At 44.6% G+C, this 26,901-nt stretch overlaps 3 protein-coding genes across 5 annotated transcripts in view; 2 read left to right on the top strand and 1 right to left on the bottom strand.

Annotated features, from left to right (window-relative positions):
- The first annotated feature begins 2,256 nt into the window (after positions 1 to 2,256).
- Positions 2,257 to 2,895, top strand: LOC119382878 (cytochrome c oxidase assembly factor 5). Its single transcript, XM_037650770.2, has 3 exons — positions 2,257 to 2,423; positions 2,540 to 2,641; positions 2,764 to 2,895. Exons 1-3 carry the CDS (start codon positions 2,316 to 2,318, stop codon positions 2,803 to 2,805), a joined length of 252 nt encoding a protein of 83 aa, XP_037506698.1. The 5' UTR covers positions 2,257 to 2,315; the 3' UTR covers positions 2,806 to 2,895.
- Positions 2,896 to 5,056: 2,161 nt separating this feature from the next.
- Positions 5,057 to 26,714, bottom strand: LOC119382886 (short coiled-coil protein A). 3 transcript variants are annotated; one of them, XM_037650782.2, is made up of 5 exons: positions 26,574 to 26,714; positions 24,232 to 24,307; positions 18,484 to 18,588; positions 16,063 to 16,149; positions 5,057 to 10,277 (listed from the first exon to the last, which is right to left on the bottom strand). In XM_037650782.2, the coding sequence occupies exons 2-5, from the start codon at positions 24,305 to 24,307 to the stop codon at positions 10,135 to 10,137; spliced, it is 411 nt and encodes a 136-aa protein (XP_037506710.1). In that variant the 5' UTR covers positions 26,574 to 26,714; the 3' UTR covers positions 5,057 to 10,134. The 3 variants fall into 3 exon arrangements, with proteins under 3 accessions (XP_037506710.1, XP_037506709.1, XP_049268294.1); XM_037650781.2 differs by lacking the exon at positions 26,574 to 26,714 and adding an exon at positions 24,586 to 24,720; XM_049412337.1 differs by lacking the exon at positions 26,574 to 26,714 and adding an exon at positions 24,382 to 24,604.
- Positions 25,429 to 26,901, top strand: part of LOC119382879 (uncharacterized) — a 476,078-nt gene continuing 474,605 nt past the window's right edge. Inside the window, exon 1 of the mRNA XM_037650771.2 lies at positions 25,429 to 25,584. The gene's annotated coding sequence lies outside the window, so the exon portion shown is untranslated. The remainder of the gene's footprint in view (positions 25,585 to 26,901) is intronic.

The following is a 26,901-nucleotide window of genomic DNA, read 5'->3' on the forward strand; positions in this document are numbered from 1 at the left end:
ACGCACGAACATACATAAAGTATGGTTGAACCCCCCCCCCCCCAAAAAAAAAAAATTTCTGGCTACGGCCCTGACAGATTAATGTCAAATGTTTTATTTTGCTCCCTCACTCTCTCTGCTTCACAAAATAAATTAAGTCCTTCAGTTACCCTTCATCTCATTCAGTGCACTGATATTCTTTCTGAAAAACTTCTGAAGCATAAGTTTTTGACCGAGCTTACGAATGTGCTATCAACGGCAAAAACGACTGGGTGATAAATGTGACATGAGATGAACATGGGTTTTAACAAAAATGGGTCATACAAATGAAGAAACAAAGTATACGGCTTAACAGCGGAGGTCATCAAAAGGTATTAAAAAGGCCTTTAAAAGGTTAAAACTTAAAAAGTAAGAACAATAAAAGTCAACAGGTTTTGCAAAAACACAAAATCTTTCTTCGAGAGCACACGTTTTCCATAGTTTTGTGTGACCTTGCGGAGACCTTGTTGCACAGACTCAAGAAAACCAGTGATGTGCCTCCAAAAAACAGAGATGGGACAAAAACTGCTGTTATCCCATACGTGCACCAAGTGTCACATAGGATTAAGAAGGCTGCAGGGTGCGCAGGAGTCAGTGTAGTGTTTACCGCCCACAACAAACTTTGGAGGCCTGTGCAAGCGTGTAAACGTGAACAGTGAAAGGCCTGACATGCTGAAAGAAGCACACCACGCGGTTTTTGTCTTGCAAATGCGGCATCGTGTATAAGATTCCGCTCTCTTGTGGATGTGTTTACATCGGCCAAACTGGCCAATGTATTAACGATCGCTTGTGTGAACACGCCAACAATTTAAAAGTCTGACGGCAACATGGCCTTACACTGTGCAGCTTGCGGTTGTACCCCCTTTCTTGACCAGGCTGTCATAGCTCGAGAAATATATGATGCATCATGTGCAGAACAGCTCGGACCCAGCTGTGTCAGCATGCCCTCTGTGTCACTCTCGAAGAAAGAGTCTGCGTTTTTGCAAAACTTTTATTGTTGTTCTCACTTTTTAAGTGTTAACCTTTTCAAGGCCATTTTTAATACCTTTTTACAGCCTCCTTTAGCTGCATCATTGTTTCTTCATTTGGATGACCCGCTTTTTGTTAAAACCCATGTTCATCTCATGTCGCATTTATCACACAGCCGTTTTTGCCGTTGATAACGCATTCGATCATGAGCTCGGTCAAAAACTTCTGTATGGTATCAAGGGTTTTTTCGCTTTGTCGCCCTGTTTCCATGGGCACGTTACCGCCTGTAATCTTTAGCGAGAAAAAAAAAGCGTAAGGAAGAAAAAAATTAATTTTTTTTTGACAGTCTTGTTCTGAAGCACTCGATGTTACCACGTGATGAGTGTAGTGCATTAAATGTTAGTTTGAAGTAGCGCTCTATATGTCGTTTTCACTGTCCCTGTCTTGTGCGCTCACCTGTTTCAACACATCATGTATCCACCGGACATATTTGCTCTGCTTTGTTTTTAGAGGGAAAACAAAAAAGCGACGCAAGCGGCAGTACTTTCAGTGTGATCGAGCAAAATTGTGAAAATTAGTGCCTCTGTGCATACTTCTTTTCTTTTTTTTTTCTACGCGACAAGCACATGCGAATTATAACTAGCTGGCACAGTGAATGCACGTGGAAGCGGTCATGTGCTGTACAGCCTCACCACAAAAGATGATAAAAATGCACTGACACTGTCTTTTCCAACAACTATAAACTGAAAACAGGATGGGTACTCACCTTTATCTTTGTGGAACGCCTGCTGCACGTAGTCGGCGGCGAATTTGTGCGCTGCGATGTGGTGCTCCACATATTTTTCCAGTGAAGACAGGCCAACGCCACAAACGTCGCACTTCATCACCGACGACACTTCGTGACACGTGCGCGGAGACAGCGCCGGCGGAGGTGAAGATGACACTAGGACACTAGGACACATAGGGACGAAATTCATCAAGCACGTGACATACTAGGCACTCCGTGGCGACACGGGGAAAAGTCAAAACTAACTTAGGGAAAGAAAGTCTTCAAGTGACGTCACACGTGAGTGACGTAGAAGTGACGTCATCTATTGTTCGCGAGAGAGCCCAGACTCCGGCGAAACGCATGTCCATGGACATGTGTTGTTGCATAACAAGAGCCGACAGGGCGACAGGGCCGCAAACTGACTGCGGATTGTTCTTCGGATAGAGACGCGTCGAAGCCATCGGCAGCCGCACATAGCCACAGCCGCGTGCAAGTTTTTGCAGTCGCCGCTACATGTGTATCATCGTAATGATCTAGAGTACGCGCAAATGCAAAGAAAATGCCTATATACACGGAGGAAGACAGCGCGCTAGCTCCGCACAAAGCTTGCGAAGGAGTTCGGGATGACCTGAAGCGCTGCTTATTGGCCACAGACTGTGTCCAAAAGGTAAGTTTATGTTGGTTTATGCTTGGTCGTAGATTTCTCTAGTTTTCATACTTATTGGGAGTCCTGTCTTTCGAGCTTTGTAATGTATTGCTGTTTTCGTTGTTTTATTTTTACAGGAAAGATTGACGCCAAAGGAATGCTTGCGCACAAACCATCCGTCGATTCCGACGGAGTGTCACAATTTGAAAACTCTCTTCTTCGAATGCAAGCGTTCAATGGTGAGCTTCGCTTCTGCCCATTTAAAAAAAAATATATATATAACAGCACAGTACTGGCTTGACAGTAACTCACTTAATGGCGACTAAACTCTGCACGTGTTTCTTTTTTTTCTTTTTTCCAGCTAGACAACCGACAGAGGTTCCGAGGAAGGAAAGGCTACTGATCGTCACGAATTTCAAGTTGTAGCTTAGGTGAACGACAAGCAATTGTTACGGCGTACGTATTGTAAGAATAAACTTTATTTTGCATTGTAGCCGTCTATTTTCGATGTTGAGTGCTATAATTGCGTGGCATTGATCATACATGTGACGCAGTTAAAATTTCAATAGCTTTGCAATGTACTTGTAAGGGGCTTGGCCTTAAGCAAATGGAGATATTAAACTCTGAGCTGTGAAGTTATTGTACACATTTGTCGACACCTAGATATTGCCACTTGGTTTCGTCGAATTTAAATGGTTTCTTCGAACTTTAAATGTTTGGTTCATTCTCGGGTATACCTACATAGCTTCCCTTTAAAGTTGCAGATATTATTACTTTGTTAGCAATACAGCATGACAGCAGACATCCGTGTTCATCAAAGTTCTTGAGAGTTTGTTGAAAGCTTCACTCTAGAATTTCACTTGCTGTATGAAATCCCCAGATGTTCAAAGTGGTGCCATTCTTTCATTTTGCTGCTGTTCATTTTTACCATTCTCCCTCCTAATGTTTACCTATGTGCAGGTTAATAAAATAATTGGTAGTTTCTTCATGGTACTAACTTTTGATACCAGTGACTCGTGGCAAGAACACCTGATATTGAGACAGCCAGGAAAGCGGGAATTACTAAAAACTTAACATATTTATCCCTACCTTTGATGTTTCTGCAATATTCACTTCACGAGACTTGGGAAATTATAACTAGGACACAGTAAGAGATATTCTTCAATAAGTGCAGCTGGTGCATGTGTGACCTAATGCCTGGCATGTCACTGTGCCCCTTCAAACCAGATTGATGATGCGTGCCATCTCCAGCTCAAACATGGACAGTACACACTCGCACGCGAGATGTATGAATAACAAGCAAAAGCGTACAGAGTAATGGGTGTCTGGAGCATTTGGTTCACATCAGTGTCCCAGAGCACAATCTGTAGGTATACTGAAAAATGCCTAGGTTTTGCTCAAAGCTGTTGCTGTGCTCTTACGAAATCTTGTGCAATTTCGAGAAGCAGGCACATAAATTTCAAGGTAAATTTTAGCACCTATCTTGAGGCTGCGAAGCGTGCACAATCAAAACGTGTAAAGCCTTTGCATTAGATTGCACAATGCCTCACACGAAAACCGGAGTCTCTCACTCGTGTTAGTACTCAGCCAAACATAGCAAATGGCTCTTCAATGTCCAAATATTGTGAGACGGACACCTTTCACTTGCAATGGCTTCCCATTATGCAGCAGAGAAGGTTGTGCGACTGGTATCGGCCACTGAATGCACATTCAGATAAGGGCGGAACGTGGAAACGATCGTGCCATGCATTGGGTGGCGCATCGAAGAACTCTTAGGTGGCCAGAATTAATCACAAGCCCCCTTCTATGGCATTCTGCATGGCCCACTGTGCAGACTCTGGATGTTCCACTTGATAATTCTATTTATTTAATGCCATCTTAAGGCCCGCTGTGCGCTAATCGCGCGCACCGAAGGACCTCAATAAACTTATCCATCCATCTTAAGGACCAGCTGTGGTTTGTAGGACAGGTATAATGCAGAAAAGTGCCGAGACTTCTCTTCAATGAGGGTACTAGTTTCGGCCAGTTGGTAACAATACATGGTCGGGTTACTTGTGTACCACTTAAAAGAATGAGGACACGAAACAGACACAAGCGCAAACTCGCTTTGTGTGGTGTTGCGTCTGTGAATACATGTGCAATATGTCAGGATGTATTTTAAGATACGTCACATATGCATATGTATAAAACCAACATTAGTCACCCCAATAAATAGAGTTGAAAGAGTGCGCTCGTATCGGTTCATTTCGTGTCCTCGTTTTGAAGTGGCACGCAAATAACTTATCTTCAATGCTTAATATCTGAAAAAGGGCTTTTTGTAAATTTGATGACTATTAATTTTACTTACCAAAAAAGCTTATACTAGCACAGCTAGCAAAGCTTTTTTTTGCCTGCAAAGATTTTTGCTCTCCAGCGTGTCTAGTGTAGCAAACATGCCCATTAAGCCTTTTGCACTTGTGTTGGAGATGCCAAATGTTTTCTTGCTGTAGTATGATATAACGCAAAAAAAAGGCTACACTGTCTTTTCTTTGGCAACTCTGCTGCACTGCTTGGAACATTAGGCTAGGTAGCACATATAATTTAACATTTCCAATGGTGTATTGGATCCATGCCTGGAGGCAGCAACATTTAGTCATAATGCCAAAACTGTGCAATGGAAATTGTTAACTGTTTATATGAAGATAAACAAAAACGGTTGCAGCGTGTAGTGGTCTTTATTGAGATCACACAGCAGCAAAATGAAGCCCTCATTGTCACGTGACTAGATTTAAGTTTTGCACGAGATGTAGAAAAAAATCACAACTTGTGCCAGTGGAGCAGGAGTGGCATGGCATGCGTATTCTGTATTCAGCGTGCACACAAGCTGCTTGGCGTGACTCCCGATAAAAATATAAAAGCATCCAAGTCAACAGGCAGTACAACTTGATGGTACAATTTTTTTACAACTGCTTAAAAGATAGACTGCTTACTGTCCTAACACTGTTAAGGAACACTCCAAAGAAAAGACGAAGGCATACACCCGACACATGACCAATAAAATATCTATGTACTGTCGAGAAACAAAGTCAGAAAACTGTGAGAACAGCAGTCATACTGCACAGCTATGCCTTCCAAAAACGGTGGATCTGCATTCATTACATACACATCCTTCTTTATCAGTGAGCATGCTTGTTTGCTCGGTTCACCTATCCGCACGCAGGCATGATGGTGAGTGCTGTCAAAAGTTAAGCAAAAGATGCATGCCACATGGGGAGAAATATGAGTCGACTTCTTTTAAAGGCATCCTGCACAAGCCAACAACCACATGCCTTTTTTTTTTTTTTTACAACCGTCTCTGATGCCAGTTACTTGGGCTGCTAAATAAATAAAATGACCTTACAAACGTTAAAAGATGCTTTGGCACCACAATCGTCCACATGAACATTCAGTAAGCATCGGAATGTCGGAGCAACCTTCGCAAGTGTTCTATAGTGTCATCACTAATGTCAATAGCATCCTTCCCAAATTTGCTCCCTCTGCTCATCAGGCAGTGTTCCTACTGTCAACGTAGAAATCATCAATGCAAGGTGCCTATGCAACAAGCCTAGTCTTGATACTGGTACACTAAATGACGTCCCACCTAACATTTCACTGCAAGGCAGTGCACGCACTCGTCAACAAAACGCGTCACCAAGTGATTTTTATGGAGAACGAAAGCAACACAGGTGGATCATGGCATGCCTAACCCACTCACCACCCATAACCAAGCTATTTCTATGTCGCCAAGAACGTTTGTCCATTGAACACTGATATTTTGTTGGGACATAGAACAGATCTTCATTCCAGCCATCTCAGGTTTGATTCTGTCTGTCAACGTGGTCATCAACATTTCCTATGGTTAGGCAACAACACTGACCAGGGAACGATGAAGCACAGTACTGTAGTGTCTTAAGTTACAAGCAAAGCACATTAGTACACCAGAAGAGACCTTTCAGCAAGGAGTGTCCTTAGCTAGTTACAAGTGTTTGAAAACATATTCACGCTAGTCACAGTTATCATTTGAGTTTCACACCAAAAATTTATAAGTAAAAACAAGGCACTGGTGTCACACTTCTAAAGAAGAAAAAGAAAAAAAAGCCTTGGAGGATACTTAAACTTTGCTTTTACAAGTAGAACACTAATATCAAGCCCCATTTGCATCGCCTTCTCATACGTTAGCTATGCTTCACTTATTGGTGGACACCTCAACTGTGCCGTGAGGGAAGCGAGGCCTTTGAGTGTGACGTTAGACAGGAGTGGAAAGCTTCCACTGCTTGCGGAGTCTGCTAGGAGCAGCAATCACGTCAGCGCTAGGGCATACAGTGCTGGAGCGCGCACTTGCTCACAAGGTCCACCTTTACTTGGCTCGAACCACCAAGCTGTCGTGTCGTGCGGTTCACATTTACGTAAATTTACCCAAATTTTCTTTTCAACTCAATTACTTCACTTTGTTTGCAGGAGTTGTCTTAAAAAATTTAGCGCAAATCCAAGCATTCTTTGCATCCATTGGGATTTTTTGCTCATGGATAACAACACCAGCGAATTTTCTGTGACACGGGGCCTTTAACGCTGTTTCATTGAAATTTACACCCTTCATGGCCTATACTGCCCCCCAAACAGTAATCATCAATCAGCATCCATCTTGCTTACCTAATTTTGTAAAAAAATTGTGCACTCACTCCTTTCATGCCAAGAGTGCTATGTCACGCTGATAACATGCATACTATTTGTGACCTGGAATTACTGTGTGCAAAGTATCAGCGAAAGACAAGTACACTAGGTGACTATTACTGTTTTGGAACAAGCTGCAAACATTTTTAGAGTTTAGATGCACAGCCAGAAAAGCATTTGATCCAGCATGGGAATGATGACTACACAGATTTATCTAAATTTCATCCCTCTGGCATTGCACGACTCTCCGGAAATCAGTTCAGCCTGTACAGTCATGTCGTGTTTGGGATATAGCAATGATAAGCCTCAATTACCTTGAAATTTCTGCCACTTCGTTGTTTTTGGTGTGTTCATAATAAAGGAAAGTCTTTGAAATAGTTACCCATGGATCAGTATCGCACAAACCATCCTGACCTAGTGGCATGTTTTATCAAGTGTGTCAAGATTGCTTGCACATTATAGATTTGATAATAGAATGGAGCTGTCAATGTGAAACATACTACAGCTTTAAAGAAATGTTTGTCCACTAGCATGCTACACACCTGAGCCATTAGAAACAAAATAAGACGATGCACGCTGTTTGCAGAACCAAGCAATATCAAATTTTAGAAAAATATATGAATACGCGTTATTCTCATGGCAACCGAATCAATGCAGTGCCGGTAGACACTGCAAGGGTAATCAACTCAGTGTTTAAGCTTATCTTACATTAGCATTTGTACACCTTCAGCCTTTTCAGGTCACTTATGCAGTGCTTGCTATCAACAAACATTGAGATACACCACCGACTCTTGCTTGCAATGCTTTAAAAAAACAAAAATTCAGTTATGAAGGTCGCTTTTTTACTTTACTTTTGCTATGGAAACACATATGAACAACATAACCAGAATATTCCAAGAAATGAAATGAGAGCTTGACAAGTCAAATCATGCACAAGAATGTGGTCCCAAACTCGCCTCCATTTTGTTTAGTTGAGGTTCGCTTGCAAGTTCATTATTCTCACAAGTGCAGAAATCTCCCATCTTAAGCACTGCTTCCATCTCATGTTATGGGACATACCACATCATGACAGCAGTGCGCCCACTTTTTCTGTCGGCTTCTTGGGAAAAGTTGTGCAGCCATGATCCACACACTCAGAAAGATTGTTTCCTCAAAGTATTCAGATTTTTTGTTGGACCAGACAGCCCTGTAGGCTCACATAGGCTGGTATGCACAACACAGGCTGCTACAGAAAGTACAATGAGAAACCTACAGCTGTGGCCCAACTCATTTAGGTTAAATATGTTTTTAACTGCAAGGCAGTTTCTTTTGTGTCGATGGGGTTCACAATGTTAGAATGCGGACAAGCAAAACTAAATCGCCATTCCCCGATGTTCTTGTGCATGGTTAGACACTCAGCTTTTGCACTTGTTTAGACGGTAATTAAAGCAAAACGTCTAGCAATATCACTTATACAACATTAACTCAATGACAAGATGGAAAACGATGACACACGCTCTTCCTCTGTAAAAAAAGTTCCCTCTCTAATCACACTCCAGCAATTCACAGCCACAACAAAACCAGATGTGTTGGGAACATAGTCTTTAGTTCAGAATGTTTTGCAGGAAAACATGGTAATTTCCTCATTTTTGTTCATTTCGTTTTCATGTTTTCACAGACTCAATGTGGCGGCTTAGCAGCTAAAGTGTGCTGCTAAGCTCAAGGATGTGGGTTTGACTGCCGGCCGCAGCAACTCCATTTCAATGGGGTGACATTAAATAAACACCCATGTACTTAGATTTGGGTGCACATTAAGGAACATTAGGTGATCAAAATCTGGAGTTCCTCCACTATGGCATGCCTCATAACCATATTGGTTTTGACATGTAAAACCACAGAATTTAAGTTTTGGGGGGTGTCAGTTTTTAGGGGAGAGCAAAGGTTTTCACAAGAAACATATGTTGGTGCCTACCCAGGTTGCCAGGCATTAGGGGTGTGCAAACAATGATTTCTGAAACAGAATCGAGTAGTACGAATCGAATAGTGCCAGAAGTGGATCAAATAAGTATCAAATAGAATATTTCACAAAAAGTTTTTGATTAATGTACAGATCATGTCACCACTGATACCAATCAGTTTTCGAATCCTAGTATTAATAGCTTTATAAATTTGTCATGACAATTCAGATCATAAAGTATGTCTGAATAAAAGCACAATGAGAACATTAGGAACAACTAACTAAGCCATTCGATTGCATCTTCACACTCGCAAGTATGTGGGCATTCATTAATGCAAAAGTTTAGAAAGGCAGCCTTGTTCGCATTCATGGCCAAATAAGAAATGCATCCTGTCTGAAAAGCTGGCTGGCGAAAAGCAATAGCAGCTCGAGTGCTTGCAGCAGATTGTGCCACTATTGCGTAAAATTCGTCGCAATGAAGTTTCTATATTTATTCTGATTAGAGAATAATGGATTTGCATCTATAAGCAGATGCCTAAAAGTATGCACTGCCAAATAGTATATCTAGCCAACATTCGATTGCAGATGACTGTGTTTAGCCTACAAATTCCTGCTATTCAGATCAGCAACAAAACATGTCGTTCACTGGGCATGGGCTGAAATTTATTTTTGCTTCAATTTCATGTTTCATGATGTACACTCGACAAGGCAAGGTATCAAGGAAACTATTGGGAAAACATTTGTATTTTTATTTAGTCAATACTATTTTTTCGAGGAGCTAATCAAATAGTTGAATACCTGTTTTGTTATTTCAAGTTCTGGGTATTTGCACACCCCTATTACATGCCCTGCTGAGAAGTCCATGCTGATGTAATATGCAGTCACAAGATGTTGCATTTGATGACCTTATGACGAGAGATATCTGGATCTCAAAAAAACAACAACGAAGCATACTTGTAATGGCTACTGTGGAAAGGCGGCACTGGTTCTCATGTGAGCAGTTTGTATCCCCATTTATGTGTCTTTAAGCAGCAGCAGCAGCAGCAGCAGCAGTGGTGGCTTGTTTTTTTTTCTTCAGCATACGCAGCTAGCCTTTGAACACTACGTTCACTTCTTCTTGGTCTTTGGTGAAGTGGACTGGAACACGCTGGAGGCAGACATGAGATTCTCAATGTATTGTCCCAAGACTTGATTCTCAGACTTGAGCTTCAAGTTCTCCTCCTTCACACTATCCACACGCTGGGAGAGGTCTGCAGAAGAGGAGAGTATAAGAGGGTGTTAGAACAACGAGTCAACTAGGAAACTATCGTGTCCATCCAAACTAAGTCAAAGGGACGGTAACCCCTGTATTCTCATACAGACTTTGACTGGAAGTCCGTCTTTCACTCATCAGAGCTGTGCACAGTGTTGCTGCTCTACTGAATATGACAGCTGCTTTCTCAAGACTTGCTACACATCCCTGAAACACAGTGACCCCTGGTGCCGATGGGTGGCACTACCATAAACTTTCTTAAGTCGAGGTGGAGCGCTGAGTGGATATGGGAGTAAGATTGAACTGTGCTAATAAAGTTGAAATACGGGCTATTGGTTACATGATCTTCGTAGAGTTTGCATTGTCGTGTGTTCTTCTTGTGTCCTTGTTCGCCCAGTGCTATTCTCTATGAAGTCTATGCTGGTATGTTATACTTCTGGCATACAAAGCAAGTCAGTCTTGCCATGAAAGGGGGTTCAACAAGTCAGAAGATATACGATACGGGTTATGTGTACACACCTGCAAAGCTCCTGGAGTAGGGATTAGAAACAAATATGTGAAAACTTTGAAGTGAATGTTACGTCTTATTTTTGGTTCTCGTCTTCTGTGGGTGTACACAAATAACCTTTGTCATAGATTTCCACTAACCCAACCAAACCGGTACCCTAATAAGTCAAACTGTGAAAAAAAATTTTAATTGGTGGCCGCACCACATTGCAGACTGGTGAAGTCACAGACCCTTACAGCATCTCTTTGGAGCTCATCATTAGTTTGTGAATAAAATAGCAGACGGGATTTCAATTAATGTAGGCAAAGATATAATCTGTCAGCCTTTAGGCACAGGCAATGATGATACTGTGCAAAAGCACAAGACAGGCACAATGTCAAAGGGATGTCTTTGGCCCTGTAGCTTGCACATTACCTTTGCTAAAAATTAACTGCAATGGAATTCTGAACCACATAAAAAGCTTCAGGTAACCAGTGTAGGTACAGAGCAGCCTTTGTGCAAATTTTTACAATAAAAACACAAGCGAGTGCATGACTTTATAAAATAAACAATTCAGTGGCAATTTAACTTGAATTACCTACAATTATGTTTCGTTACCTTGAGAGGCAACAGCAAACAACATTACCCAACATTTAGCCAATGCTGCAATAATGAGAATAAATAGTGGCAGGCTTCAGAGCAAGGCTTTAGACAAGCTATGTAGTACTACAACTTTTTTCACTTTGCCCCTCCTAAAGCTCATGTATCAATATCAATGTTTTTGACAGAGAAATTATGGGTGCAGGGGCAGGGCATGAACATCACCGTTACGACTTGCTCGAGATGATGTTTAGAACCAGCAGAACTCCTTCAAGATTTGTACATGGTGCCCGCAGGTTGCTAAAAGTCTCGGAGACAATGTACCAGCACTTGTGTCATATTTGCTGAGCATTTGATGTGTGTCAACTGCTCATTTATAAGCTATATAACATTGCAGTTTGCCTTAAAGCAATCTTAACTTGCTGTTTCTCTGTTAATAATCAATCAAATGATTACAAGTGTTTTGTGAAGGTGCCCTTGTCCGAAAACACTATTTCTCTTTCATGTCCACCTAAGCGCAATTATCGCCAAGGTTGCCCCCTATGTAAGCTGGACGTGTTTCAGTAATATATCAGAAGCCAATGAAATACATGACAAAACAACATAGTGAGCAGAGGGCACATTCTGTAAAAGCTAATCTGCACGTTTCGATTTCCACTCTCGTTTGTTCTGTGTGCCTTACATTCTCTTACATTGAATTCTTCTAGTAAATGCATAGGCTGCTTACATAAACATTTTGGATTATCACTGCATTTTATTTTGCAAGGAGCTTACGTCATGCTATGTGGGGCCTGCGGAGCTCTGCACCATGCAACACCTGTCACCTGCGAGGAATGTCTGCTGATATCCACGTCATCACCTGTGAGATGGTGGAGTGACGTTGTGCATGTTTCGTTCCTAAATCCTGACAACTACCCTATATTGCCGATTATAAGTCGACGTTTTTTCCATAAAATGACCTTCCAAAGTTCGGGGGTCGACCTATAATCGAAGTCGACTAATACGCAGAATCGTAAAGTCGACTTATCTGTGAGGTCCGACGAAAGGTCGTCGACCTCGGATTCCCTGCTATTCGACGCATCGATAACATCAGCCGCCGAGGCAGCGGAGTCGCGGCAACTGCTATCTCCACCGCGCGCACGCCGCTTCTGAAGCCGGACATTTTTGCGATCTGCCACGACGATTGTGAAACTATAGCGAAACCACGCGAGGCGAAACTACGGAGCGCGTTTAAAAATCACTGCCGCGCGGCATTAATTCGAACTGCTTGGGAAACACGGTCTCGAAAGCAGCATTTTATACCTTTGATAGAGGGCGAATGATGTTCTATGAAAAAAAAAAGACGAACTTATCTTGCGATGCACCCTGCAGTTTTGTTTTCATACAACAGAAATGATTTGCTGACAAACCATTGGCGTTCCACAGAAAAGCAAGAGGACCGTGTCCAAAAAAGGGGAGCGCCAGGTTCGCCTGCTGACTACGGGCAACACGCACAACCGTTTCACTGTCATGTTCTGCTGTGCGGCCGACGGGCACAAGCTACCCCAATTTCTTCTGTTCAGAAGGAAAACGATGCTAAAGAAAGAAAAGTCGCCGCCAAAAGTTATCGTGCGGTTGAACGAAAAGGGTTTTTTTAACGATGAAACTGTCCTCGAATGGTTTCGTCTCATGTGGTGCAGGCGCCTGGGTGCACTGCTGAAGCCCCGCAGCGTGCTCATCCTCTACTCCTTCTGCGGCCACATCACAGATCGAGTGAAGAAAGCAGTAGCGGACTCTGGATGTGAGCTGGTCATCATTCCGAGCGGAGTGACACCTATTCTCTAGCCACTCGATGTGGTGCTCAATAAGCCATTCAAAGACCGCATGTGCGCGTTCTACAATGAATGGCTTCAACAAGAAAACCCCAAGACACCGACAGGGAAGCTGAAGTCGTTTCTTTGAGTGAAGTAGCGCAATGGGTCAACGATGACTGGTATGGACTGCCAACCGACATGGTCCGCGCGGCGTTTTCCACATGTGCCATCTCAGTACCACCGCCAACCGTTCAGACGGCGAGCAGCAGCGGCTCAAACCAACGTTACTAGATCAGCTTCAGTTTGAAAGCTGCGCGGCGGCGCGTGTCCCCTTTCCGTCTCCCTCCGCGTGGTGGCGCTAGTCACACGCTCGGCCCTAGCTCGGCCCGACTTCCCGGCAGGTCGAAGCACGTTGCGCGAACCGTTGTTGGTGGTGCTGTGGTGGTGTGCTTTGTTCATGTGCTTTGTTCTTGATTTTCGATTCGTCTGACGTTATAAGTGGCGTTGTATCGTGACCAACAGACATGCCGCGTTGCTTCGTGACCGGCTGCAAAAGCGGTTACGAAGCAACGCGGCATGTGGCCTGAAGCTTTTTGCATCACAGGGGCTATGCGGGTAACGTTGCTGTCAACACTTGACATCATTGAATACTTGTTTGGCCACGGTGCTCACTATATTTTCACAGCGAAGCTTAACCAAGATCCTCCAGAGGTGAGTGCAAAGGCTGTGTTTATTCAAGTTTAATAAAACTGACAGATTTCTTTCACTTTTATCGGCGTCACTTCGGATTAGTGCGCTCATTTGCTGGTGATGAATCACATCCAACAGTCGTCAACTTCACACAAATATTCCGACTTCTGAGTTTGTATACACCGATCAAAACAGCTCTGCGCGGGAGCGTGGAAGGTGCACCAAGTGCTGTGCTTATTAGCGTTCAAGATACTCTGAGAAGGACGAAAAAAGACGGTCGCTTGAATAAGGCCAAGTTGCGTGATCTGATTGAGGCTAGGACGCGTGACTTAACCACAGGGCCAGGGGACTCCCACCAGCACGAAGACAGCGACCACGTTGATTTCAAAGGAGAAGTAGACGAGAGCATCCTGTACTATTTGTCAGGATATGTGATTAATAAATTCATAGGAGACATAAGCTCCACTGAGCCAGTTGTAGACAAAGATGCTTACCTTACTATTTACAGGAGCTTCAAGAAAGGATGTTTGAAACATCCTTCGAGAAAAATGCTGCACTTTGTGAAAGTTGCGAAGCGCGCAGTTTTACATTCTTTGAGGGGGGGGGGTCAAGTTACATCAGACATCTTTTAGGACGAGCTTGATGAGCTGGAGATGGAGAACATCGATCGTCTTGGATGCGTAGAGCGTGAGGCTGCCTTTATATGTCAGGTGCTGAATTTTATTGTAGTTACTAGGATGCACTTCTACGCTAAGGATGTGAATCACTGCCTTGAGAATAGCGAGAAAGTCGTCGTGGCAAATAAAAAGGCCCGTTTGCTGTAGAGAAATGTGTTATCCATGGCCAAGTGGGCACATAAAATTTTGAGTACTTTTACAGAGTAACAAATTACTTTGTTGAATCAAAACACAAGCTCTCTTTCATTCATTCGTCCAGACTCCTGAGCAAGCAACGAATACGCGAAATGAACACGGAGTCTCGTAGCTTACGCAAACACGAGAAACAACATCGAACTGGCCTTAAGCTATGTCGTCAAATAAAGAACTTCACTAAGAGACACCAAACTAACACAAAATTGGCTATTTATGTGTTGAGAAGTGCAGTTTAACTGAACGTCTAACGCGCAAATATAGCTGAATAGCACGTCAGTCCATACCCTCGCATTGCTCTTCGCATTGCCGCAGATGTGTAAGGTGCATTTATCCGCCATCCCTGAGGCCTGTACTTCTATGTAATTGCGGAGGAAATACAAATTCACGTGTTGCAAACGAAACGCACTGCAACGCGCTCGGAGGAGGCGGCCGCAGACAGAGGCAGGCGAACGCGGTTTTAGGGCCGAGAGAGGTGGCAGCGCCACCCCGCGAGAGGAGACGGAAAGGGGACACATTTGCGCGAGCGGCTCGGGCGGAGCTTGCAAACTGAAGCTAATCTAGTAACGTTGGCTCAAACGATGGCAATGACCGTGACTGCATCCTTCTCTCAAGCGATGACGAGTCGTAAGCAATGTTTCAAGGGCAAATAAATGTTTTTTTTGCATCACTCCCTCTTCTGAAAAACTTATTGGCGAGCTATGGCCGCAGCATGAGGCTGTGTTCGGAGTCAACTTTTTTCCCCCTAGAAGGGGTTACAAGTTGGGGGGTCAACTTATAATCAAAGTCGACTTATAATCGGCAATATACGGTACACCATGCTCTTTCAATAATAGCAATATCTGATATCTGAGGTATGTTGTAGGCAGAGGGTACTGTTGCGGGTACTCGAGAAAATCTCCAACTCGTGACTCTCTAGTTTCTCAAATAGTGATGAAAACAACAATGGTGTTGGTGTGTGATTGAGTGGTTGACACACTCTAATGCCCTGAAGCCTATGCTTCCAATGCAGAGCAGCTTGATGGGTGCTATCCGGCTGCTACTGGCTCAATAAACCCAACAACAATATTAAAAGGCATTCTTCAAGAAAATTTTCAGAGCAACTTTCTTATAAGTGTTTCTAAGGTGTTGCCCATTGTCCTGTCACGTCACAAAGAATGTCAGCTCTCACTAAAGGAAAAATTGGTCACTAAATCGAGTGACAAGATAGCCGTAATGGCAACACTTAAGGAGACCTTTTTTGAAATTTAAGACCTCTCAGGGCGGTGGCAAGGAGTCCACTGGATCTATTCTTCATTACCACTCGATTTGAAGAGAACACAGGTATTAATGGTTGTAACCTACCATCAAGTGTGTTTTGTAGTTCCAGTACTTGTGAAATCAGCCTGGCTTTCTCTTCAGCTTCATCAGGGCTCATGTCGGGATCCAGTGCTTTGAACAAGAGTTTCAAATCAGTAAGTACAATGCAAGATGCAGCCGTGGTGAAGCTGCACATATAGCATAAAGTAAGAATTATTTCTAAACGAGGTCACAAGTACATGATTAAAGAGAAATTAAAAGCATTCTCAAAGTCACAGCACAACACTTTTGGGGGCTCTTGTGGTATGTGTGTCGGATAATTATGACTACAGTAAAATCTTGGTGATACGAATCTCATGGTAGCACCAAAAATATTCGTATCATCTGAAATTCGTATCACCAGAAAGCATGGAAAATTAGCATACGACAAAAGAAAGCTGGCGTACATTTTCATTTATTGTTTTTCAGGGCCGCAGAAACGTCAGAAAGAACCCTGAATGATTGTCAGTTAAGTTTTTGGATGTCGGCAATGATACCAGCACTCATAAGTACACGGCCCGTACGCGTGTATTTAATTAATGAACCAGGTGCGTTGTGACCAGTGACAGCAGTAGCCCCTTCCAAATTTTGGTATGCTTTTTTGCATGACACCGGAGTACTGCAGCGAAAGTAACGAAAAAAGCATTTTGATGTGATGGATCAAGGCCACAAAATTACAGAACCACAGTCCTGTGTTATGATGTTGTTATCGCGGAGGTGTTGGGGATGCTTTTTGGAGATTTACGGCCGTGCCCACACAAGTACTACCTCAACGGTCGCGCATGATGACGTTGTGAGGCCTGACTCCTTCGCCAAGACGTCCTCGCCTTCTTTCGGTCCTCGTCCACCTTTCATAGGATGTCTGATGCATGAGGCAGGCACGTGCAAACACAGTACAACGACAGCAGCCCACGTCGACGCGTTAGAAAAAAAAAAGCATGGTGCTAATGTCCTCTGTTTTCTAAACGCGAAGGCACACGGAGGCACATAAGAGCCTCAAAGATTCGCGCACACAATATCGAAGGCCGTGACGCGTCTCTGAAGGTTTATTCTGAGCCGTAAGAAAAGTGTTTTTTTCTTACACCGTGATTGTGACGATTTGGCGGTGCGGCGCATATGCCCACGCTTGCGCTCGCACGCGCTTGGCACGTCTTCCGCGACAGCACTTCTTCGTACCTGGGCGGTAGCGTACGTTCGTATCAAACGTCGCTGGGTGAAAATCGGGTTCGCAACAGCTGTACTCCATTACATTGCAGGCCAATGGGCCTTGGCTGAGACCAATGAAAAATTCGTATCACCCCGAAATTCATATGAGCTGTGATCGTATCACCGAGGTTTCACTGTATAACCACTCGACATGACATCTATACTGTACGTGTGGAACCTGCACTTGTCTTCCGAATGCTAATTATGATGGCTATAACCTTTAGTGTTCTTGCAAGACATCTAGTGGAAGAGAACATACTTTTTAAGAAGTGCAACTGATTAACTCCATTAATGCTCCTTAAAGGGACACTAAAGGCAAATATTAAGTCGACATTGATTGTTGAAATAATGGTTTAGAAATCTCGTAGTGCTACTTTTGTGCCAAAGAAGTGCTTATTTTGAAATAAAATCACTTTTTGGTGGTTCGCATCACGTTAGCGCACTTCAAATCACCCGCCTGAAAGCGATGTTTCTCACGTCACTGCTGCCGTGCCCAACGTTGACCGCCTTTACTGCGCGGTGACGTACACTGCCGCCATGCGCCATTCGGGCATCCGGCAATATCACGTTCATGCGGCATTTTGTCGAACTTCCTGTCAGAGAGACTTTCACGAGCGCGCAAAACACACGTGGCAGTACGTGATACCGGAACTACCACTGAGACGCGACCGCGTGAGTGAAGCAGGGCGCCGGGCGAAGCGCAGTTCGGTGAAAACGGAACCTTTGAACCACGCGCGCCGTTCCCCATGGCATCACCAAAGAGGTTGTTTTTTCCATGAATCAAACAGAAATGAACAAGCAGCATTTTATTACATCTCTTGATGCACGGAAGGTTCTTTTTTTTATTACAGCTACTTTGATTGCGAGTGATTAATTGTAGTTGAACTCTCTCACGTCATCGGGATCATTTCCAAAATGTGCCGCTCGTGGCGCTCATCATGTGATACATTTAGCTTAATTACTCGGTAAGTAGGGCACTGCTGCTAATAATACTGCTGTTTTAGAAGTTGTCATACACTGAGCTTTCACTCTGACATAAATTGTTAATTGCCTTTAGTGTCCCTTTCAGAGCTCACAGAATGTATAAGTACATCTGGATGAAGGTGTAGCTTTCTCATTTTTCTGGGAAAAAAATGTGCGGGGGGGAAGAAGGGAGAGTCAAAGTTTTTCAGAGTGTCAACTTAGCTTTGCACAATACAGGAGTCACTCTACGTAACTTACAGGTTAGCGCTGGACTGCTGCTTCCGTTGGTATATGTGGACGGGATGGACTCTATGCTCTGAGTTCCCATTGCGCTGCCAGCTGAAACAGATGTGTCGCTTTCATCTGCACAAGAGAAATGGTCAGGCTTTGTAGTAGCTGCAAGTAATGTATAGCTGTGTGCAGAACTATACTTTATTTTGAGAAAGCGCATGATTAAGAGGTTGGCCTAATAACAAGGCACCAAAAAGCAAATGATCACACTGTTTACTACTTGAAGTCATGACACAGAAGTATGAAAATAAAGAAGTGAAAAGAAACAGCGTGATACAATAAACTTACTGGCATGTTCCATTGAGTAATAATTGTTGGGATTTAACATCCCAAAACCACAATATTTCCAGGGCTCTGGAAATTTCGACCAGCTTGGGTTCTTTGACGTGTACCTAAATCTGAGTACATTGGCCTCAAGCATGTTTCTCAGAAAATAAAGGGCACACACTCTTAACGACATCTTATATCAGTCATCTCTTGGTGTGGGTTGTCGTCTTAAAAATGTCAGCTGTGTGCAACAACATACAAGGCCTTGACACGTAAGATGATGAGACAGGATTCTACCGGTGATAAATGTGCTTATTTCTGCAGTGTACCACAGTCATCTGGAATGTTGGTGCAATAGGTGCCTGAGAACCGGGAGCCTCTATGTGTGTGTCAGAAATACTCTCACAAACAAAGGTGTCAGAGTTGGAGGCTCTTCTGCCTTAATAGTGTGCTACTGCACTAATGTTTGTGAACTAAATTGTAACTAAGCAACCTAGAAATAGAAACACTGTTAGAGTCATTTTTAAGCACACCACACATTATTACAACCTTGAGAGAAATACCTATGGCCACCATGCTCCTTTTCATAGTTATTAGGCAATGTTGTGGAAGCTATGAAATATGGTTGTAGGAGTTGCACTCTACACGTTTTGCAGTGGAATTGTTCTTGATTTGAGGTGCTTGCGACAGAACAAGCATATATTAAAAGTCAACTCGTATAAATAAAATTACGTCAAATTACAAAGCATTTGCACACATTGGAGCTTCCGGTATGTGAAATACCACGTTTTGGTCGCAAAAGCAAACAGTACGCCGTGGACACTGGTCATTGGAATGCGTCACTCAGCTCACTCAGTGATAAAATAAGATCTGCAATGATTTTCACATAACAATGTCCTATGCTGTGAACAATGAATGACAATGAATGTTACCTTGAATTACACGATGAATTGCGGTACCGTTCCCGCATAAGTGACGCAACATTTTTTTCGGTCGCAAACGCGAACAGTCTCACTGGCCTTTGTAGCGTTGTGTGTTATATATAAAACTTAGTATGACAACAAAAGTGCGTACCAATGTACAACCAAACCAAGTTCTGCATCATATGCAGAAGGATCCAACAAGGGGATATTCGCCCGGCATCCGGCTGAATTGCGCGAGCGGAACTTGGCCGGCAGTGTCTCCTCATTGGCCGGCTGTAGTCACGTGGTTAATGCCGGAATCCTGGGGCAAAAAGCGCTTTGCCGGCACGGGTATTTGCCGAGTGTCATTTTGCGAGCGGCCGTCAAGCGAAGATGCCGGCATTTAGTGAGGGAACAATTATATGCCGGTAGTTTGACTTACCCACGCCGTCGCCACATCCGAAAACGCACGCCGTGACGGCAACAGTTGTCCGGTTCTGGTTTGGCCGGCAGTTTGCTTTTGCGGCCGGCCGTCAAGCGACGAGCGCCGGCCCTTAGCGCACGGGTACTTGCGAGTTTCATTTCGCGAGCGGCCGTCAAGCGAAGAGTGCCAGCATTTAGACCCACGCCGTCGCCACGTCTGAAAACGCACGCCGTGACGGCAACAGAGTTGTCTGTTTGTGGTTTGACCGGCAGTTTGCTTTCGCGAGCGGCCGGCCGTCAAGCGACGAGCGCCGGCACTCAGCGCGGAGACAATCATTTGCCGGTAGTTTTACAGGCAACTGTGACTACTACGACGGCACAGGTCGTCCGGTTGTGGTTTGACCGGCATGCAGTTTGCTTTCGCGAGCGGCAGGCCGTCAAGCGACGAGCGCCGGCACTCAGCGCGGAGACAATTATTTGCCGGTAGTTTTACTTATCCATGGTATAGCGTCCCCTGAAAACATGCTGTGACTACTACGACGGCACAAGTCGTCCGGTTGTGGTTTGACTGGCATTTGCGCTGTTATCGTTTAACTCAGTTAGAACCTGACGGTATATCCTCCACTTAGAATGCCCTGCGAACTTCGCAAGTGTACCGTTGCCTTTCATAGTGCACATTGGAGTGAAAAAAAAAGGGGGGGGGGGGTCGTGTTTCAATTTTTTATTTCTATGTTGCCAAAATAAATGTCATACATTTAGAGGTTACGAAAAATTCTGAAATGCACAATACTCACACGAAAGTTTCATATTTTTGTTCTTTGGCTGCCTCTGATGACATATGGAAGGGCTATGTATGATATCAGCAAAGACGCTACTGAACATCTTGTGCGTTTCTATGAGATGAAAAAGTCCTTGGCCTGGGAATGTCGCTGTAGCCAACATTTCAACAAACGGGCCTGCTTTGTCAGGGCAGCCTTGATGATAACAAGTCCACCTGTCGAAATGTTGGCTCCAGCAACATGCCTTTTCAAGGATTTTTTAAATCTCTGCAAGCTTCCATCTTATCCTGAATTTGTCTTTGAATGTCGACAACGCACTCCTCACTTTGCTTTTTTTTTCTTGTTGCGCGGCACACAAAAAGTAATTTCAGGCGTTATAAAAGGCAACACAAGTCTTAGTTTACACAATTTTAACATGGAAGATATGCACGTAAATATTGTCAAAAGTCACCTGCAGTGGGAACATTGCACAGTTTCTTCTTTGACTACCTCAAATCAGATGGAGGGGTATGATAATGGCAATTAGTAGAGGTCAAACTCTGCACAACAGGTAACGTCAGCTGATATAAAAAAAGTAGCACGTCTCAGTTTTAAACAATTTTAACATGGAAGATATGCACATAAATATTGTCAAAGGTCAAGATATGCACATAAATATTGTCAAAAGTCACCTGCAGTGGGAACATTGCACAGTTTCTTCTTTGACTACCTCAAATCAGATGGAGGGGTATGATAATGGCAATTAGTAGAGGTCAAACTCTACACAACAGGTAACGTCAGCTGATATAAAAAAAGTAGCACGTCTCAGTTTTAAACAATTTTAACATGGAAGATATGCACATAAATATTGTCAAAGGTCAAGATATGCACATAAATATTGTCAAAAGTCACCTGCAGTGGGAACATTGCACAGTTTCTTCTTTGACTACCTCAATCAGATGAAGGGGTATGATAATGGCAATTAGTAGAGGTCAAACTCTACACAAAAGGTGCACGTCTCAGTTTTAAACAATTTTAACATGGAAGATATGCACATAAATATTGTCAAAAGTCACCCGCAGTGGGAACATTGCACAGTTTCTTCTTTGGCTACCTCAAATCAGATGGAGGGGTATGATACCAGTTACAGTGCCAGTCAAACCCTTCATTGTCTCCATGACATTTCTCACTTTTTTTGTTGTTGCATGGTACACAAAAGGTCATTTCAGAAGTTATAGATGGCTTGCACATGATGCCATAGACGCAGCTTCTCAATGAACTGGCACTGCACGATGGTGGCTCTGATGACAAACAAGTTTCTTCTATGTGAAAAGAACATGGCAGGAACATCTCTGTGTGCAAATAACAAAAGTACATGCATGTGATGTTTTGATAACATTAATGTGGCATCGCAAACACCACATCCCCACATGCTGGTGCTCCAACACAGTGCTTTCAATGACATCAATGCAAGCCATCAATAACAAGTAACAAAGTTGTTTGTACAATGTTGACGTGAAAGCCAATGCACAATGTTGACCTATATAATAGTCACACGCTTGGAACATTGCCACAGTTTCTTTTTTGGCTGCCTCTTCAACAATGTGAAAGGTATATGGTACCAGCAGAGACACCAATCACAAAAAATAGAGTCAAACTTCTCAAGCTCTTCGTGACACTGTTCACATTCCCACTGGTGCATTGATATGTTTCACCTTCACTGTGCTCGTTATAGCGAGCCATGCATCACTGCTGAAAAATGGCCTTACAAGGTTGATGTCCATGCACTCATCCAAAACACCACAGTTCAGCAAATCTGGCTTTGTTTCCACATCTTCTTCAAGAATTTTGTCACTGAGGGCACTGATAACACCTAAACAGTTGCGCTCAGAATATTAGCTGGTATCGTAACCGTCGGTGATTTTTTTCCCCTTTATTTCACCATGTTTGTCACCGACGTGACGGGACTACGTCACACTATCTTGACATGTATCGGCAAATAATTGTCTCCGCGCTAGTCGCTTGACGGCCGGCCGCTCGCGAAAGCAAACTGCCGGTCAAACCACAACCGGAGGACTTGTGCCGTCGTAGTAGTCACAGCCTGTTTTCAGGGGAGGCTATACCATGGATAAGTAAAACTACCGGCAAATAATTGTCTCCGCGCTAAGTGCCGGCGCTCGTGGCTTGACGGCCGGCCGCTCGCGAAAGCAAACTGCCGGTCACACCACAACCGGACGACTTGTGCCGTCGTAGTAGTCACAGCTGCCTGTTGATAAGTAAAACTCGCTCGTCGCTTGACGGCCGGCCGCTCGCGAATGCAAACTGCCGGTCAAACCACAACCAGACAACTCTGTTGCTGTCACGGCGTGCGTTTTCAGACGTGGCTACGGCGTTGGCAAGTCAAACTACCGGCATGTAATTGTTCCCGCACTAAATGCCGGCACTATTCGCTTGACGGCCGCTCGCGAAATGAAACTCGCAAATACCCGTGCGTATAGTGCCGGCGCTCGTCGCTTGACGGCCGGCCGCAAAAGCAATTGCCGGCCAAACCAGAACCGGACAACTGTTGCCGTCACGGCGTGCGTTTTCAGATGTGGCGACGGCGTGGGGAAGTCAAACTACCGGCATATATAATTGTTCTCTCACTAAATGCCGGCACTCTTCGCTTGACGGCCGCTCGCGAAATGACACTCGGCAAATACCCGCGCCGGCAAAGCGCTTTTTGCCACAGGATGCCGGCATTAACCACGTGACTACAGCCGGCCAATGAGGAGACACTGCCGGCCAAGTTCCGCTCGCGCAATTCAGCCGGATGCCGGGCGAATATCCACTCCCATCCAACAATGCTGCATCAATGTGTAAAGCGCACTCAGCCGTAACAGCAGTTGCAAAATGTTCTGCCCCGAGTGGTTGTTGGCAGCTGTGACAGTGCCTGAGAAAACTAATATCGTAGCACAGCGCGGGCGCTCTCTTGACGAAGCGCCAGCCTTTAGCTACACGCTAAGATAAAGAAGTTCCAAAGACCGCGCGAGTTAGTTGAACGAAGTCAATATGTGAAGATGAAAAAAAAAAAAGAAAAGAGAAAGAATCTTTGTCAACCTGACAGAAGTGGTTACGAGAAAAGTGCAAACTCAGTTATAAAAAACGGAACTCTAACTGCTCGGTTTTGTTTTGATGACAGCGGTGTGATCGTGCATGTCGTTATTAACTAAACTACATTACAGAAAGCTGGCAGTGTCTTTTTGTTTTTGCTGGTACGAACCATTCCTATCAGCAACGGGAATAGAAAGTGGAGAAATGAAGCGTGGGCTTGACAAGGAAGCACCTGCTCACCGAAAACGACAAAAATCTCCAACGTTTATTACCTTGCGCATCTTCGTCAGCGAGAGGGATGTTGTTCATCTCATCCTCGAACCTGGCGCTGTTCGTAGTGGCAGACATCTGCGCAAAAGAGAAATTTTGAGATGAATCAGGAGCGAACTGAACAACGGTGACATCACCGAGAAGTAACCCGCACTGCGCCTTTCAAAATCGCACACCGAGAGTCAGTGGGAGCGAGTTTCGGCGTCGCCTACGTAGGCCTAGAAGCCGCACAAATACTTTTCCGAAATTACAATGCCCGAGCTTTCGGCGAATGTCGCAGATACATCTGGTAATATGTGTAACGTAAAGATAAAATCTAATCCAAGACGCAGAGCAAACAGGAAAGGTAGCCTTACTTCGCTATCGCGGATCTTGCTGCAGCAGCAGCAGCTGATGAGAGCTCCTCCCAAAACGTGAAACAAACCCGCGCTAGCGCGCATGAGCATGAAATAAGCGATTCATTTGTTCAACGTTATTTTACTCGCACGTATAAAATAACGCTTATACTTAAATATGAAATATTAAATGATACAACACGGACGCGTAAAGTAGCAAGTACGTGGGCATTTGCTCAAACTGCAGTAGTTAGTGGGACTGCGGCTGCGCGCGTAGCTTTAGTGAGAATGACAGTATTTCTCCGAAAAAAAAAAAAATGCTGTAGAATGTAATGTGTAGAATTGGCATACCGATATGCGCTTATCGTCTGAGCGGGTGTTTTGTGCTTACGCTGTGGACTTACTGTTGTAAAATCTTCAATTACCTTAATTAAATTTCCATCGCTCCTCCTTTACGCACGTCGGTGCCATCTAGCACATGTATTGCACTCATCAGCGTGAAAAAATGCCAAATTATGTCAATATGAGCAAGGTTACGAAAGGCGAAAGTTGGTGCAACAGCTTAATTCGCGCTGCGTGCATGGGCGCGCTGACACCAATACATTTTAATAGCGGCGTCCCATTTGACTGACCACAGGGGAATAGATGCGTTCTCATGGACGTGCGTTCGAGTTTTTGTTGCGTCGTTACTAAAAACGCTAGTATCTCAACTTCTGAGGCTCGCGAAATGAGAGGTGCTTAGCCGCTGATTGGCCCTCGACGCCGCCGAAGCGCACGTCCTCCAAAAACGAAACTAGCACAAAAGCCGCGGGCGAACGGAATAGCGCGTCTCGGGTTTTCTCTGGCTGCGCATCCCCAGGAAACTGTTGGTTGGCCGTGCTCTCGGCTGGTTGTTCGCTAGTTCGCTGGCCATCCGTTTGTGCGTGTCCGTGTGTGTATGTGTGTGAGTGCGCGTGTGACTTGTCATGTCGAGGTGTCCATTTGCCAACGGGAAAAAGTTTACCCCCGTGAAACATTACGGTAAGTTTCGACACGTCTCCGTATCTATGGGACCGCTGAAATTTCGTTGGCTGCGCGGCGACTTGGAAGCCGCAGGAATACTTTGCCGTCAGCCAGCGAGCACATTACAGCGAACGTGCGCCACTTAAAAGAAAAAAAAGAACAAACAAAAATTAAGCCTCTCTACCTCTATATTCGGGACACCGAAAGAACTTTGCGATCGCTTGGACGCTTTCCCTGCCGTTCTGGAAAATAGGTGACATCGGTGTTACGAGGTGTGCGGGGGATACCGATGCGTTCCATGTACGGGCCGCCTGGCACGGAAACAACCTGTCGATTTTCTGTCAGGTGTCGGGTGTGAGCTAGCGAGCCCCCCCTCCCCCCTCCCTACCCCCTTTTACTCGGGACGTTCAGACCGGGTGGCTTGTGTGTGGTTACGGTGTTATCTTTTAATTGCTCGGTTTGTTGTTGCACCGGCTGCAAACGGCGTCCGGGCAAAAGCGAACCGTCCCGTCCTGCCGAGAAGGAACGCCTTCGACGCTCGGCGGTTACTTTTTTTTTTTTTCTGTCTCGTACGTAGTTGCGACGACGTCGCCTTGGCTGGCCGCTCGGCTTTTGTGATGGTTGGACGCTTCAGCGAGTCCGGCAAAATAAAAGAAGCGCGCTATCGCAAGCAGTTGTGATGCACGCAGCGAGACATTCCGGCGGGCGCGCGGTCTGTCCGAGCAACGCTTTGGTTTTTTGTTTGGTTTTTTTCGCCGGGATCGGATCCGAAGTGGGGAGAAAACACGCTTCGGAAACTTGTCCTGTACTTCGTGCGCAACATTTTCGTGTTGTTTCTTTCTTCTCGATCTCCGTAGACTAAGTGAGCCTCTTTACTCGCGAGGTGCGGAGGAAAGCAGCGTAGTGTGTGTCGTCGTGTGTACGCGTAGGCACGTTTTTCATCGAGGCATGCGGCGGCCCTGCTGCCTCAGCAGTCGCGAAAGGGCAAAACAACGTCGAACACTCACCGGTCATTCTTGCAGTTGCGCCAACGCGTGTCTACTCGCTTTCAAGCGCGGCAGCAACTTCGGGCAACCAGCGGTTTCTCTAGTTATAGTGTCTCAGAAAGCGGCTCCCCAGAAAGCCACCAAACGCGGCCTGATCAACTGTTCTGTGTGTTTATAAATTACGGAAAAAAATAATACGGAATCGGCGGTTGAGAACACCGCTGTCAATGACGTTCCGAGAGGTGGCATGCGCTTGCGCAAAGTTGAAATCTTGTGTCAAGGCCAGTCACGCGTAAGGGGCGGGGTATCACCGATTGCATAGGTAGGACATTCGTTCGGGCCGAGCAGA

The sequence above is a fragment of the Rhipicephalus sanguineus genome, chromosome 2 (assembly GCF_013339695.2).
Source record: "Rhipicephalus sanguineus isolate Rsan-2018 chromosome 2, BIME_Rsan_1.4, whole genome shotgun sequence".
NCBI classification, from domain to species: Eukaryota; Metazoa; Arthropoda; class Arachnida; order Ixodida; family Ixodidae; genus Rhipicephalus; species Rhipicephalus sanguineus.